The 17,147-nt window shown below is 35.2% G+C and overlaps 1 protein-coding gene across 1 annotated transcript in view; it reads right to left on the reverse strand.

Moving 5' to 3' along the window:
• Nucleotides 1-1,273: 1,273 nt before the first annotated feature.
• LOC141638237 (ent-kaurenoic acid oxidase-like) overlaps nt 1,274-17,147 on the reverse strand; it is a 216,433-nt gene continuing 200,559 nt past the window's right edge. Inside the window, exons 4-6 of the mRNA XM_074447649.1 lie at nt 7,769-7,875; nt 4,510-4,628; nt 1,274-1,658 (exon numbers count right to left, since the gene is read on the reverse strand). Of these exons, the coding sequence (XP_074303750.1) occupies nt 1,568-1,658; nt 4,510-4,628; nt 7,769-7,875 (317 nt within the window). The 3' untranslated portion in view covers nt 1,274-1,567. The remainder of the gene's footprint in view (nt 1,659-4,509; nt 4,629-7,768; nt 7,876-17,147) is intronic.

Genomic DNA, 17,147 nt, shown 5'->3' on the forward strand with positions numbered 1-17,147 from the left:
GTTTTGGTGTTGTGATGGTTGTATAGTCATGTCTTTTGTATTCCTTTGACTTGTTGCATTTTCATACACTTGTGTCGTGTCTTAAGTATTTGTATTATTGAAATTGACATGTGTTGGTTGTGTGTAATTGTCACCTATTTCCGGGGTGGCTTGTGTTGATCCATATGATATTTCCGATCATATGGGGACGGAGCAGTTTGAGTACAGGTTTAGTTTGGTACCTTGCAGGAGACGGGACGAGCTACGGACACTCGGAGTCGAGTTATATAGCTAGATGTTAGACGTCATAGATGGTAGTTGAGTTGTATAATGTATAGTTCACACTTGTTATTCATTTATTAGTCATGTAATCCACTAAACATGTTATTTGTATAAAGTGTTGCTTAATTGTAGTTCCGATTCACTGCCTCGGGAAACCGAGATGGTGACATCCCCTGAGTACCTTGGCCGGGTAAGAAGGAGGTGTTACAAATGCAGTTTATGGGAGCACAATGAGGAGTCACATGACCGTTTATTTATTTCTTGTCCATTCTCTAAGTTAATTTGGCTTCACATATTGCAATGGATGGGTATAAGCAGGGAGGGATATAGCCTAGTTTATGAATTATGATAAAAGTATGCAAATGGTAGCAGGAAAAAGCAGAAAGCTGCCTGGTTTCAAACCTCTTTGGCAGCAACTGTACATCAGATTTGGGTAGAAAGGAATGTCAAGATATTCAACCAAAGAATCACACATCCTGCTGCTATTGTCAGAAGAATTAAATTCATAGTGTCAGTTAGGATGCTATTGTATTCTAATACTTGTTTGCATGAACAAATAGTTGATAGTATTTGTAAATACGTGGCTATTGTTTGGATTGTAGTCTTTTAGTGTGTTAACTTTTGCAAAATTTGTAATTTCTTTTCTCAATGAAATAAAATGATAATTTGTTTGAAAAAAATTGATTGTACGATGGAAAATAAAATGTAATTTTTTATCTTGCTTACACCATAAAGTAAATGATGTGATTAGCATGGGATCATTAAAATTTTGACATGATTCCCATGACTAGAACTTGGGAATTGCACGTTTGACATAGTTATTGGTTTAGCGATAGTACAAAAAAAAAACTGATTTCTTAATTTGATCTCATGAACAGAGCCTGGTAAATTCATCATACAAATTTTCATAAAATTTCTACAAAAATTTCACAAGAGAGAAATTAAAAAGAATGCAAAATAGCAGAATATTTTCCATAATGTTTACAATCATCTTCATATATAATATAAAGTTTATTTTTAAACCTTACCTACTAGAATCACAAGTGAAAGGGTAAAATATTTGGTAACAAAGAATACATTGTTTCGGCGAAAGCAAACTAATTCAGTCCAAATAATACTGCCTCAGCGAAGTAGAGATCTCCCGTGCAGTAGGTAATTCAGGAGCATCGTGAAGAAGTAGCTTGATGACATGTCATCATAGGCCCATATACATACATGCAACATGGATTAAATATGGAAACATACATAAGTCATTAATACATAATAAGAAAAAGATAATTGATATATTCCGTGCTTATTATGAGCATTATATCTTGCTAAAGGAAACTTCAACACCGTCGGCTGGTACAGGATGGGAAAGGTATATTATTAACATGTCAGGATTTGCTAATTCCCACCTGTTTATTTTGACAATAGTACATCAAAATCCAATTTGTAAAGAAAAAAAAAAGTAAAAACAAATAAAAGTTATTCTAGGTGTAACCAATAAATTTGCAAAAGGTTAAAAAATAAGAACATATCTATATTGTTAAATGTTAACTACTCTATAACTAATAAGATTATTGTATTTCACATAATTACGATCTAAATGACACAAAATGTAATTATGTGTTTTCAGTTTTGGTATTGTTTCGATGATAACAAACATTTTTTTTTAAGAGGTAATGTGGGTTGGCGGTTCCCTTAATAGTTATCTTTTGATCTTTAGATGACGGTTAAGCATAAATATAAAATTAATGTAAAGAATGGTGTATGTAGCTAGTATTGTTGTGGTCATGCCTAATGAACATGTGTGATAGTGGGATTGTCACATGGTGAACGTGAACGTGATACAAGACAGGAGAAGTCTTAACAAAAAGAAATTCTGTAATCTTATACGAGTATATTTTTATTACCAAAATACATTTTCAGTTTATACATAAAATATGTATTTTCCCTTTTATTAGTTAACTAGGGTATGAAAAAATTATTTCATGATTTATAAAGATTCCTGATAAGTTTGGATTATTCAAGTCGGATAGGATCATAAGGTGATAAAACTTTCCCTTATAAGTTTCAACACTACTTATTAACATTCCCTTTTCATGAGCATCATATAAGTCTGATATTTTGTTTTTGCAAAGTATTTAAAAAAAAAATTATAACAAGTCGATCGCCACTCTTTTTATTTAGTATAATTGTTACTCAATCATTGAGTTCGTAATTTTATCCAAGCTGCTATTGTTAGAGAACATATTAATTGAAGTGTTATTGCTTGTATCAGTTAGTACGACTATAGTGTTTAGTTGCCCCAATCATTTTACAACTTATAGTGTTTAGTTGCCCCAATCATTTTACAACTTACATTGTTGTTTTTATTTAGTTAAGAGAACGTGATATTTAAAATAATTTGAATTTAGGAAAGGAATTAGTCCTTGAATTTGAGGCGAACCTCATAAATCCGGTAATTAGGATTACACCACCAGGTGTACAATAGTATTGTATAACCATCGGAAATTTAATTGAGTTTGTGTGTATCTTTTTTGTGTATGAAAGTTTTTAGGTTATATGTATTGAGCTTATATGTATTGTTTTTGAGTTTCTTTATAAATTTTTAAGCTCAATACTTATGTAAAGGACGTCAAAAACATTACAATAAAGCTCATTAACTTTACGCTAATCTCAAAAACTCTATTATAAATCTTAAACAACATCATATATTTCTCTAATGCAGGTTCCAAAGAAGCTGACTTGGCATCTTAATTTTACATTACAATCTTACGTGGCAGTCAATAAGAAGCTTAAATGCAATGACACCTAACTCTAATAGCAAAATAAAATAAAAACATAAAAAAAAGTAGCATGGAATATATGATGTGCACGGAATATTCCATATATTATCCCCAATTCCCATCCCCATTTATACGTAATATATTTTATATTATACATAAAAAGTATCCTAATTGACTAGGATTTGTAAAATGTTCCTATATGAGTGGGATTTAATTACAAAAATAGTTACACGTTATCTTTTCCAGATTTTTCCATAATTTTAACATTTTTCAATTACCCCCTAATCTCGAGATTTACATCCTAAATCACGTTCAAGTTAACAAAATAAAAAAACCTACTCCGTATAAATTAACTATGTCAACCACCGCTGCAATTATTCTCAATGATCGACATAAACACTCACAAATATAGAATCCAATTACTATATTTTCAACTATGGTCCTCATTTGCACTCATGCCGTCATACATCACTTGAAAGCGAACATGCCTATGACGGAGATCAGCGGACGCGTTATGCATTTAAGGGATATAAAGAGCTACAACAAGAAGTCGTCGGGGAACCAGTGAAATGGCCCATTATTATCATTCAGTGTATTCAAGGTCCAAACGGGAAGGTATTGACCACTGATATCCCTAATCAATTACGTATTAGATTTACTGATCATAACACTATTGTATATGTTTCGATTTCAATATGCTCATTGAAATTAAGGCGAGAAGATATGTTACTCTTGAAATCATTATGATATATGGACACAACCGTTAAGTACTGTACCGTAAAGTTGTTAGAAGTTTTGTGGTATATGTGTCTGCAAGAAAGACAAGTGCAATGGAAGTATATCGTCTCAAAGAAGCATTAAGGTGATTGTCTCTTTTCTTATTCCTTAATGACTTCTGAATACCAATTTCTGAGTTCTAAAAATATAATACGGAGTACCTGACTGACAATTCATAGAAAGAATGTGTATATCTAGGCTGCGAGTATGATGGATCAAACAAATGTACAATGAATAAAGTTTTTACGGAATAACGTCAACCGAATATTTGAATAAAGTATAAATAAAATGATTTATGACATTATTAAATCAGATATGCTACGAATAAAATTATCATTATAAAATGAGTATCATTATCATCATCATAAGAAATATGAGCGTTTAATTACAAGTATACAATATTAAAACTATTAGAGTAGGCCCGTGAATTTCACGGGTTTAAACCTAGTACCACCAGTTGTATATTACAACTGGTGGTATCATCTACCTACTGAATAAATAAGTTTTGATATCATAAGTTTTATCATATCATTACCTCTTATTTTAGTTGTTGGTGTTTGTGTCGAAATTAGAGTTTATGCAACATATATAGATGACATTTATCGAAAAATAATTAAGAACCAGCATAACTTTATAAACTAGATAAAACTAAACTAAAATTTATTTTTTATTTCTTGGTCAAAAGGGCGGAAAATGTTACCTATATCCAATAGCCAAGTGGTGGAGAAAAAGAACTGTAATGAGACGAGCCATCGTACTTCCGGGACAAGTTCTTGCTCCTCCTCCGAAAGGGAGATATGTTCCATGTTTTGGAAGAGACTGCCAAGTACAATTAGTAGTATTTTTACTATTAAATAATACTCTTTATTTTGTTTTTGTTTTTGTACAACCACTGTAGATTTTGGAGAAAATTATTTTTAATCTTTAAAAGTCATAGTTTACACTACAAGGATAACACGGCATAGTGACGGATGAAAATCCCGTCACAAAACACGGGTTTGTGACGGAAAGACACTTGTGACGGACTATCCGTCACATACCGTCGCATGAATTTGGCGCGTTAACAAAAACAAGGGCGCCAAAGGCTATGACGGTTTACCCGTCACAAAAGAGGAACTTGTGACGGATAGTCCGTCACAAAAACAGTGATTTGCAACGGATATTCCGTCACAAGTCCCTCTTATGTGACGGATATTCCGTTACAAAAGAGAATCTGAAAAAGTAAACATGTGACGGATATTCCGTCACATAGTGGATTAAAAACACGGGATTGGGACGGATTTGTGACGGATATTCCGTCACAAATTTTCTTTTGCTGACACACATCACGTCACTTAGAGAGAATCTGAAAAGTATTTCTGCGACGGATATTCCGTCACATAAGAGAAACTTGTGACGGATATTCCGTCACAAAGAGCAAAAAAACACGAGATTGGGACGGAATTTGTGACGGATATTCCGTCACAAGTTTCTTTTTTCTGAGAAAACAAAGCCGCGACCCCCTTTACCTTTCTCATTTCCCCCAAATCAATTTCTCCAATTATTTACCCCAAAACATCGACCACCACCATTGTTCACCCATCAGCCACCGCCACCTGTCAAGACCGCCGCTGCCGCCACCTGTTCCCGCTGCCGCACGCTGCCACCGCACATCGACCACCACCATTTTCAGTTTTAGTTAATTAGGTAATCTTTTCTTACTAATTATCTTTTTAAATTACTAATTATTATTTAAAGTATGCTAATGACTCTAGGATAGTAGCCATTATTGTTGTTGATGTAGTTATTATTTATGTTGTTAAAGTTGATGTTATAGTTGATGTTGTGTGATTAGCTATTATTGTTGTTGATATTGTTAAAGTTAATATTTTAGTAGAATATTAGAAATTGGTTAAAAATGTTGGAAATTGGTTAAAAATGTAAGTGAGAAATTGTTATGTTAGTTAGAAATTAGTAGTATATTAATAGCTTATAAATTGTTATGTTAGTTATAAAAGTTAATATATTAGTAAAATGTTGGAAATTGGTCAAAAATGTTGTAAATTGGTTAAAAATATAAGTTAGAAATTAGTAGTATACTAGTAGAATATAAATTGTAAGTTAGAAATTGTTTTAAAATGTAAGTTAGAAATTGTTATGTTAGTTAGAAATTAGTAGTATATTAATAGCTTATAAATTGTTATGTTAGTTATAAAAGTTAATATATTAGTAAAATATTGGAAATTGGTCAAAATGTTGTAAATTGATTAAAAATATAAGTTAGAAATTAGTAGAATATAAATTGTAAGTTAGAAATTTGTTTAAAATGTAAGTTAGATATGATTATAAACTAATGTCAAAAGTTGGAAATTGGTTTAAAATGTCATTTACAAATTGTTATGCTAGTTAGAAATTAGAAGAATATAAATTGTAAGTTAGAAATTGGTTTAAAATTAGTAGCCATTGTTTTTATTGTTGATGTTTAAATTATTGTTTGTTTTGATGATGACCCAAAAGCACAAAGGAGATAGCATGGAGGCGTTCTTGTACCAGCAGTTTGGATGGACTCCCCCTCCCCCCCCCCCCCACCCCACGTGCCCAGGTGGCCCGCCTCCATTTCGTAGAGACGATTTCACGGATGACGGTCATCCATTTGGTAGTCAACACGTCACCTCGATTAGGTAAACTCTTAGTTTCTTAAATAAAAATCAAATCTTGAACCTTGGTAGATTTGATGAAGTTTATGTAAACCACTAACTTATGTTAGATTTTATTTATAAAAACACAACCTTTATCTCTATGATTTGGTGTTGGTGTTAGTTAAAACGTATTGTTGATTGGTTCCTGCTTTGCGGTCGACTTGACATAGATTCCCGCTTTGCGGTCGACGGGGTTGTGTGGTATATTGCAGGTTTTACTGAAACAATGCTACGTGCATTGTGGCCAGCAGCAAACCTGCTGGTTTTTTTAAAAAATGCTGCTTCAGTATGTGACGGAATAGCCGTCACAAATCCGTCACAAGTTTCCTCTATTTGTGATGGATAGTCCGTCACAAAAACTGCTATTTGCAACGGATAATCCGTCACAAGAACAGAAATTTGTGACGGATAATCCGTCACAAAATGAAATATTATGACAAAATATGTGACGGATAAGCCGTCACAAGTTCAGAAATTTGCAAGGATAATCCGTCTTATTTTTGTGACGGGTAACACGTGTCACGTGAGATAAACTATGTGACGGATTATCCGTCACAAATCCGTCCCAGATGCATTTGTGACGGAATTGCCGTCACAAACCCGCTTTTTGTGACCATATACAGTGACGCCGGTTTGTGACGGATTATCCGTCACAAACCCGCTTTTTGTGACGGGAAATGCTATATAGTGACGGATTTGTCCGTCACTATTCCGTGTTATCCTTATAGTGTTACAAGTAAATATTGTCACATTAAAGTGACAATATTGATATCATCGATTTTTTTGATATAAAATTAAAAGTAAAAATTTGTCTTAAAACCAATAACATATTCTAATTGTTTCGATCATTTATCTATCTTTACATGGAAACAAAATTAAGAAAGAAAGAGAAGGCTAATTATTGTTATTGTTATAAAATAACAGGTGGAACAAAATACAAATGGACGTCAATTAGTCATTAAAATATTCTTTAAATATAAATAATAAATAATTATTATAGAACAAATAGATGAATAATTGTAACGAAAGAGAGTATAATAAAGCATTAAATAAATTTATCAAAAAATTTGAAAATGAGTACACGCTATCACTATGACAATAAGTTTAATTGTTCATGTCTCATTTAGACTACATCTAATTGTTTAATTTATGATTAGGTTTATTATCGGATTTACTATTATGTAATGGAAAATATAAAGACTTATAAACAAACCCTATAGTGAGACTAAAGTAGTAAAAGCTGTTATATATATAAATATTTGAGGAGTAAGATTGACATACGTCCCATCTGTCTGGATTGAAAGTCAAAGGATCCTCAAAGTTTGATGGATCGATGTGAAGGAACCTTAGCCACACTAGTACATTCCACCCTTTTGGTATCAAATAACCTATATAGAGATCAATTTTTCCAGTCATTTCTCTAGTATTACCATTATTTTATTTTGATGAAATTATCTTATATATTACTGAATTAATGAACAAGATTAAGAAAGGGAACAATAGTTTGTGAACTACAATTTTGCCAAGTATTGCATCATGTAAAAAGTGACCCTATACGGAAAATTAAAACTTAAAAATATTTAATATTTTTAGGTTTGAGTTAGTTGTACCATATAAGCTGAGCTTGAATAGTGAGTCGCTTTAATCAGAATCTAGCTATTATATTTTCATATATGTGGTTGAAGTGTGACACGTTGGCATGTATTAGTTAAATATTGTGGACGCACCTTCAAATTTTATGTCTTCAGTAGCTTTCTTGAATATAAAGCCAGAAATGCTAGCTATTCTAATAGTTTCTTCCACAACCTGCAAATTGTTGCATTATTATTGCATATAATGCATTGTGTACGTTATCTTATATTAACAAAAATATTTAATTCACATAAATTACATTAAATGATAGGTTGTTTGGTTAATACAGAACATATGTATATAAATTTTTTATAAATTTATATTTCCTAAAATGATAGAACTAATTACGCGTATCGGGAAAATAGCAAATAACCCCCAAAAGTTTACTCATATGTGCAAATCACCCATGACTTACAATATGTGCAAATAAGCCACATAACATTATGTTTTGGAGCAATTCAATTCGCTCATAAAAAATCTGTAATATTAAAACATTAAAATTGAATTAACACAATTAGTCAATAATATACTTTCACATACATTATTGCTAATTTGTAAAAACCCAAAATTACCCTTCTCTTATAACCACACCAGCACACCACCACCTGCCTTATTCCGACAACCAGGCCAAGATCGATCTTCACCACATATCCCGACCACCACAAACCTAAGTTTAGTTCAACGAAGCAAGTTTGCAATACTCTACCTCCGACCACCCTCGCTGACCATCACCCCCATTCTTGTCGAAAATGATCCCAACCACGCGAATAACATCATCCCTCACCAATGAATCCTCTTAATCCATCCACGAATCCCCTTCCTCGGCAAATATGGTGTCGATGGTGCTAGATGGCATGTGCGGTGAATCGACGTAGTGCGGTCATGGTGGTGCGTTAGTGAACCTGGGTTGTGTCGCTGTGGTGAATTGTAGAGAGAGAGAGAGACGCCATAGGTGGTGGTGGTGGTGGTGGTGGTGGAGGTTCACGTGGGAGGAGGTAGCGTAGCAGGAGTAGTGCAACATGCCTGAGAGGCTAAGAAGAAAGAAAATTGGGTTTAAGAGTAAAGGAGTGTGGTAAGGCTAGAATCTAGATTGGTCCATTGTCCAAATTTCTTACAAAAATGAGAGAAATTAAATGGGAAATAAATAAGAAAGGGAGTATTACATTCAATATTAGATAAATAAATTAAAAGAAGGTAAATTGCGCCAAATGTGAAACATTTGAGGCTTATTTGCACATATTGAAAGTTATGGGATTGATTTGCACATATGAGTAAATCTTTGAGGGTTATTTGCTACCAGGGGCGAACCCACGTTGATCAATCATGTAGCAAATGCTACACCATTAAAGGAAAAAGTTGTGAGAAATTGAAATTTTGCTACACCATACGATGACAAATGTAGCCTTATTACTACTCTATTTTCATCCACTTCCACTAATTCACCGCCATAATTCATTCCTTCACTCTCCATACACTAACATGCATAACATTATTTTTCTCTCTTCCATGCCTAGAGGTAAGAAAAGAATATAAATACTCTTGTGTAATTATTTAGTACGAGTGTACGAGTATTAGTATGGTATAGTAAATACCCATTATTTATTCCTTTTTTTTTTTAAATCCATTTATTCCTATTTCTAGATACCAAAATTGATAAATATTTGTTAAATTGATTATGTATTGAGTTAAAAATAATTGTTGTGTAAGATCGTCTTAAAGTATAAAACGATTTTTTATATAAAGTACTCGTATATAAAAACACTCATTTACTATAATAAATGAGAGTGAACCAAGTGCTTGGAGTCTAGTGGTAGACTTGGGTAACCTCAAAGCTTAAAAAGGCAAGAATTGCGAGGTCCCGTGTTCGAACCCACGGATGAGCAATGCATGCGGTTATCTCGGCGGTCCCATTTGGGGTGGTTTACATGGTCCAGGTGGTGACGCTGGAATGCCTGGGCTCGGGGGGAATAAACCCCTCGTCACCAAAAAAAATAAAAAAAATAAATGAGAGTGTAAATGAAAAAAAGAACTACACCTAGCTTATAATCTCTAACATTTGAATAGTATCATTGAAATAAATAATTGTAAATAAATATCGAAGAATAAAATTTTAACGGAAAAAAATGTATAAATTGGCAAAAATCAAGTCCAAATGACTTCATGAAAAATGTGTAAACTCATATTCCTACGAGATTATTTTGAGATAGAAATTAGTTTTTAAGATAAAGTATATGAATTATTTTATACGGAGTTAGGAATGTCAGCGGAGATGGGTAGAGCTTTGACGGGTGGTGGGGCGGGTGCGGGTACGAAAATTGTATCCGCCATAGATAATGGGGCTGGGATGGATTTTGCATCTTACCCACCACATACCCGCCTACTCGTCAATCATTAAAAAAATTAGTACGATTATGACAACTTTTTAAATCTTATTTAGTTATAATTAAGATATAATGCTAATAATAGTTATTTTGTAATGTTTTTTATTTACTTCTTTGATGAAAAACGAACCTTATAAAGTTAAATTACAAAAAATGGAAATTAATAGGTGATTAAATCAACTTTTGTGAAAAAATTATCGAATAAAATTATGGTGTAACGGGTTAATAGGTAAGCGAGGCGGGTACGGTTTTTTACACCCGTTGGGACGGGAATAGTTTTGGAAACTTGTACCCGCCACGGGTGGTGGAGCGGGCATGGGAGACCTATATCCACCACCGCCCCGCCCCAATTAATGACATCCCTATACGGAGAACTTGTTATTATTCCGTATAAGCAAGGATGATTAGTGCATGTTTAGTTATTGCTTGATTTTGCTACACCAAAGAAATTTTCCTCGGTCCGCCCCTGTTTGCTACTTTCCCGTTACGCGTATCTAATTAGTAAGTGACTGGAAATCTGCGTAGATTCCCCTTTCGTAATTCTTAATTTGACATTAAATACTTGTTTTTCATTTATGTAAGCTATGAACTACGTACTCCCTTAACGGGGACATTTGTTTAACTTCATTTAACTTTATTTTTGGCCCGAAAATCAATAATAGAAAATGAGTCGAAATGTATCTATTGCCAAAATAATGTAGGAAATATGATCGGCTTTTTAGATATAAGTATATAACAAATTCTCATAGAGTCGAAGAATGAATTGATTTAAGAAGTTAAACTATGTTCTCGATTAACTTAAAAGTCTCTTATTCAAACTGTGTTGTTAGTAACTTGAATGAGATTATAATATAATGATTTGATGGCAACCACATTGCAATTTGGATCTATCGTTAAGAAAAAAACATAGCTATAACAATCACAAAATTAGCAAACGGGCAAGGATAACTCGTATATTCCGCACCTTGTTTGTGTATTTCAGTTTCGGGAAATCTTCGTAGGTCACGTCAACACCATTTTTCTCCCTAGCCATTTCCATATTCTCTTCCTATATTCCGATATTTGATATCATCAATATAATATGTTAAATAATGTGATTGGTCTAGGATTTGAACAAATTAGTTAACATAGAAATACTAAAATTTGTGGTAAATTTCGTAATCTCATTTTGTTTTTTCAACATCATTTTGTCTTTTCTTGTTAAAGTAATCTTTTTATATAAAAGGTCAAAAAATAAAAGATTAACTTAGAAAAAAAAGCTGTATATGAATTTCATTTTAGCCCAATAACCTCAACCATATGAAGATATTACTCAAGATTATTTGTAATTTATAGCCATATTTATCTTCATTTTATCGTCCGAATAATGGTACATAATTAAATCGTGATTGGTGGACATACCAATGAAAAATACATAGTCCAGTATTGAAACTCCTAGTTTCCGATTACTCCGTAGTCGAGGAAAATTAATATATGTCAAGTCGGCATAGTAAGTGAAAATTTCTTTAAAGTTTGATTGTATTTTCAATCACATAATGAATTTATACATATAAATATAATTGGAAACGTTGACATCAATTCACCAGTACATTAACTCTTGTATAAAATTGGTAATTATAACACACAAATTTCAAGACGCTGGTAGGCAATCATCCATATCATAACTTAAGAATGTTATTAAAACAGGTTTGAAAAGTCGGAGATTTTGGTAAATTAGAAAGTGTTTTATATTAGAATTGATAGCCTTTGGGATATTATTATTCTTTCTATATAATGTATTATGTACAACTTTTGCCAACTTTCTCCTATTTATACAAAAGTCTATAAGCTAAATAAGGAAGGGAATCATTTTGACAATGATTCATGCGTATGTGCAGCAGCTCATTGGAGCCTTGATTGCTCTGCTGTCAACGGCTCTATATTGCCAAGGATAGAAGATTCTATTACCCCCCTCAAGTTGGAGCGTGGAGGTTCGAAACGCCCAACTTGGAGAGCAACTCGTCAAAAGATGAACGTGCAAGAGCTTTAGTAAATATGTCGGCGAGCTGGCTTTTTGTATGGACATAAGGAGTAGCGATAACACCCTTTAAAATCTCGTCCCGAATGAAATGACAGTCGATCTCGATGTGTTTTGTCCGTTCATGAAAAACGGGATTTTTGGCGATGTGTATCGCGGATTGATTGTCACAATGCAATTGTATGGGTGCCGTGTGAGGTATGCCGAGGGACTCAAGGAGCCCTTTCAACCATTTGATCTCGCATGTGGCTTGTGCCATGGCACGGTATTCGGCTTCGGAGGAGGAGCGAGAGACGATGTTTTGTTTCTTTGTCTTCCATGAAATGGGAGAGGACCCGAGGTAGACGATGTAGGCCGAAACGGATCGCCGGCTTATGGGGCAGCTGTCGTAATCAGAATCGCAATAAGCTTGCAGTTGTAGGTTACTTTCGGACCGTAAAAAAATACCTTGTCCCGGGGATTTCTTTAAGTATCGTACGACTTGTAAGGCCGCATCCCAATGAGCTTTCCGAGGTGCGTGCATAAATTGAGCCAAGATGTGTACCGAGTAAATAAGTTCCGGTCGTGTTATGGAAAGATAGACTAATCGTCCAACAAGTCGTCGATATGGTTGGGGGTCATGCAAGGTCGGTGTTGTTGATAGAGCAAGTTGATGATTGGGTTCCATGGGGATATCTGCGGGTTTGGCACCAAGGAGACCGGCTTCGGTTAAGATGTCGAGGGCATATTTCCTTTGGGAGACAAAGATGCCAGTTTTGTTGCGAGCTATTTCTAGCCCAAGAAAATATTTGAGTGTCCCGAGATCCTTCATGTGGAAACATGTGGTCAAGTAATGTTTGAATTCGGCGATTTTTGTGTCCACGTTCCCACAAATGACCAGGTCGTCAACGTAGACAAGGACATGAATCTCGTCTTCGGGGGTTGTGTAGGAAAATAGAGAATGATCATAAGGGTTTTGTTTAAAACCATAAGTGAGTAAGGCGGAAGCGAGTTTAGCATACCAGCATCGAGGGGCTTGGCGAAGACCATATAGGGACTTTTGAAGTTTGCAAACCTTCCCTTCTGGAATATTATGAGATCCCGGTGGCGGTCTCATGTAGACTTCGTCGGTGAGATCACCGTGTAAGAAGGCGTTGTGAACGTCCATTTGATGAAAAGACCAATTCTTTGCGGCGGCAATTGCAAGAAGAGTGCGAACGGTCACTAGTTTCACTGTGGGAGCAAATGTTTCATTGTAGTCGACACCCTCGACTTGAAGATTTCCCATGGCAACAAGTCGGGCTTTGTAGCGTTCGATAGTCCCGTTCGAGTTGTATTTTATTTTATAGACCCATTTGCATCCAATTGCCTTTTTGTTTGCGGGAAGATCTTCGACGGTCCAAGTGTTATTTCTTTCAAGAGCGTCGAGTTCAAGGTTCATGGCGTCTTGCCATTCGGGTACCTGCACAGCTTCTTTAAAGGAACTAGGCTCGTAATTGTTGGTCACGGCCGACAAAAAAATTTTATGATTAGGAGAAAATTTATTGTTACTAAGATAATGAGAAATCGGGAATTTAGTACCTGAAGATGATGACGATGCGGAGAGCAAGTGAGTTGATGGGTGGACGGGCGGCTGATCGAAATCTTTTAAATTAGAATTCGGGATTTTGATACGGTGACCACGACCCAATTGTGGTGGGGCTGGATCAGTGGTAGGCTCGGCAGGCCCATTAAGGTGCTGCATCTCGGCCCTGTTAGAGTGGGCTTCATTGATGGCAGGCTCCTTTGAGCCTTGTCTGGGCTCGGGAGAATTTGGGCCCATATTAGGACTCATGGGGGTGTGCTGGTCCGTGTGTGGGCTTTGTTGAGCCTTGGTATGGCCAGAGATGTGTGATGAGTGTGGAGTGGCAGTGTGGGCCGTTTCCAAAGTTGGGCTTGTAATTAGAACAGTCTCATGAATGGGAGTAAGACTATCACGCAAAAACGAAGACGATGTTGGGTCGTCCTCTTGAAGACCCAATTTTTCATAGGGAAACTCGTTTTCAATAAAAACAACGTCGCGGGATTCAAAGTAAGATCCGGTGTCTAGATTATAGAGACGCCATCCTTTCTTACCAAAGGGATACCCGATAAAAACACATTTTTGACTACGGGGAGCAAATTTGTCTTTGTTACGATTTAAAGTCTTAGCGTAACTAAGACATCCAAAAACACAAAGGTTCTCCATAGGAGGAGGTTTGTTAAAAAGCATTTCATATGGGGTCTTCCCTTGAAGAAGAGGTGTAGGAGTGCGATTTATGAGATGGACCGCACTCATTACACACTCGCCCCAAAAGAAGATTGGTAAACTAGCTTGAAATAAAAGAGCACGGGCAACATTTAAAATATGGCGATGTTTCCGTTCTACCCGCCCGTTTTGTTGAGGAGTCCCAACGTTGGAAGTTTGAAATAAAATTCCTTGAGTGTTAAAAAAATTAAGTAAAGATGTGAATTCTCGCCCATTGTCACTACGCAAGACTTTGATTTTCTTATTAAATTGTCGTTCTACCATGGCAAACATTGAAGACTTTGATGCATTCGAAAGCAGAGACATAGATCGAAGACTTTCGTCTTGTAAAAGACGATTATAAATTAAATTAAGATTGGGTAAAGGGTTGATACCGAGAATTTGTGATCGAATGTTGTCAAATTTGGCGTCGAGGCCAATCAGGAAGTCCCTTGTCCTCCGTTTCTCGCGCCTTGCATCCATCAAAGTGACCCAATCGCAGTCACAAGAGTCACAGGAGCATTTTGGAAGAGGATCAAGAGTCAGTATGTCGTCCCAGAGCTTCACCATACGACCATAGTAGGACATCAAAGATTCAGCGGGGCCTTGTCGGCAAGCAACAAGATCCGCCTGAAGTTGGTAAATCCGTGGGTCGTTCCCCTGGCAAAACCGATTTTTGATGTCTTGCCAGAGTAGTTTAGCCTCGGGACGAGATGTGATTTGATTGCGAAGTGTGGATTCAATAGAATTGAAAATCCAGGAAGTTACAAGAGCATTAGTAGATCGCCATTGTTTGAAAGTGTCGGCTGTTTCAGCGGGTTTCGGAACAGACCCGTCATTGTATCCATCTTTTCCTTTGGCTAAAATAGCCAAGAGAAAAGAGCGTGACCATTCGTCGTAGTTGGAGCCATTGAAGAGAACCTGAGTAATATTGGTACTCGGATTCTCGACTTGAATAACTGAATAAGTTTGATTCGAAGTTTGATTTGGAACTATTTCGCCTGTCATGACGGCAGGAGATCAATAGTAGTTGTTTTGCAAGAAGAAGAAAGAGGCAGGCGTAATTAAACCTAACCTGATACCATATTAGAATTGATAGCCTTTGGGATATTATTATTCTTTCTATATAATGTATTCTGTACAACTTTTGCCAACTTTCTCCTATTTATACAAAAGTCTATAAGCTAAATAAGGAAGGGAATCATTTTGACAATGATTCATGCGTATGTGCAGCAGCTCATTGGAGCCTTGATTGCTCTGCTGTCAACGGCTCTATATTGCCAAGGATAGAAGATTCTATTATTTTAACATAATACTAGTATAAACTAGCTAATTAATACGAGCATTTGGGTTGTTTTAATGCAAATAATAAGCATTGTTAAATTTTATACCAATGCAAATAATAAGCAATTATTCAGTAAAGATTTAAATTACCCGAAGTTTTTGAAGAACATGAGGATTCTTGGCCAGAAAGTACATGCACCAAGTAACAGGATAAGCGATACCAATATAACTTATGGCAATGTTGCTCAAAACATTATCTACCACCTCCTCATTACTTAAATGTCTCCCTTCTTTATCCTTACTTTGCATCAACCTATCCATCATATCACTTGTTGCTCCCTTTTTCTTACCTTCTCTTTTCTTCTTCATCAATTCCACTGTCAGTTTCTCAGTAAGCTTCTTTCGACACTATATTTAACAAAGCAAAGACCATCGATTTTAATGTAATAATAAAGGAGAAATCATAAATAAACCATATTATTTTCGTAATAACTATTCCATCAATCCTAATCATGTCGCAAATGTTTTATAATCTTTATGAAAAAAACCTGGAGGGCATGGCGGAAAGGCGTTCCAGGGAAGTTCCATGTCTGAGCTCTAACCCCTTCATTCACAGCTGAGAATAAGTTCTCAAGATCATTTATCTCGGGACCTAATTCCAGACCACCCATGTATCTTCCCATAAACTCCAGTGTTACCTATTTAATTTTATTTCATGTACAAGGACAAATTCAAACTGTCATATTATCTTATATATTACAGAGTATAATTTAATAATTAGGTCCCGATCAGTTCTCTTCACGCTTTTCTTATTTGAATTGGGTGTCTCAAAATTTTCTTTATGATTTCATGTTAAGCATGTATAAGTTATCAATATTTCACATGTACCAATTAGGATTATCTCTTTAAGCAAGTCATTTCTCATATCATTGATTCTTGTGCCTCATAAAGAACTGTTTGGGAAGATGGAAGTGTTTTACGAAACAATACTTATTAACTTACCCTTTTTATTTGATAGAAGGTATTTATTCGACCCATTTGAAACCATGACTCTAGAGCAGCTACGATACAAGGCTGGAATTGTAGTGCAACCCGAGTAAG

The sequence above is a fragment of the Silene latifolia genome, unplaced genomic scaffold (assembly GCF_048544455.1).
Source record: "Silene latifolia isolate original U9 population unplaced genomic scaffold, ASM4854445v1 scaffold_20.1, whole genome shotgun sequence".
NCBI lineage: Eukaryota > Viridiplantae > Streptophyta > Magnoliopsida > Caryophyllales > Caryophyllaceae > Silene > Silene latifolia.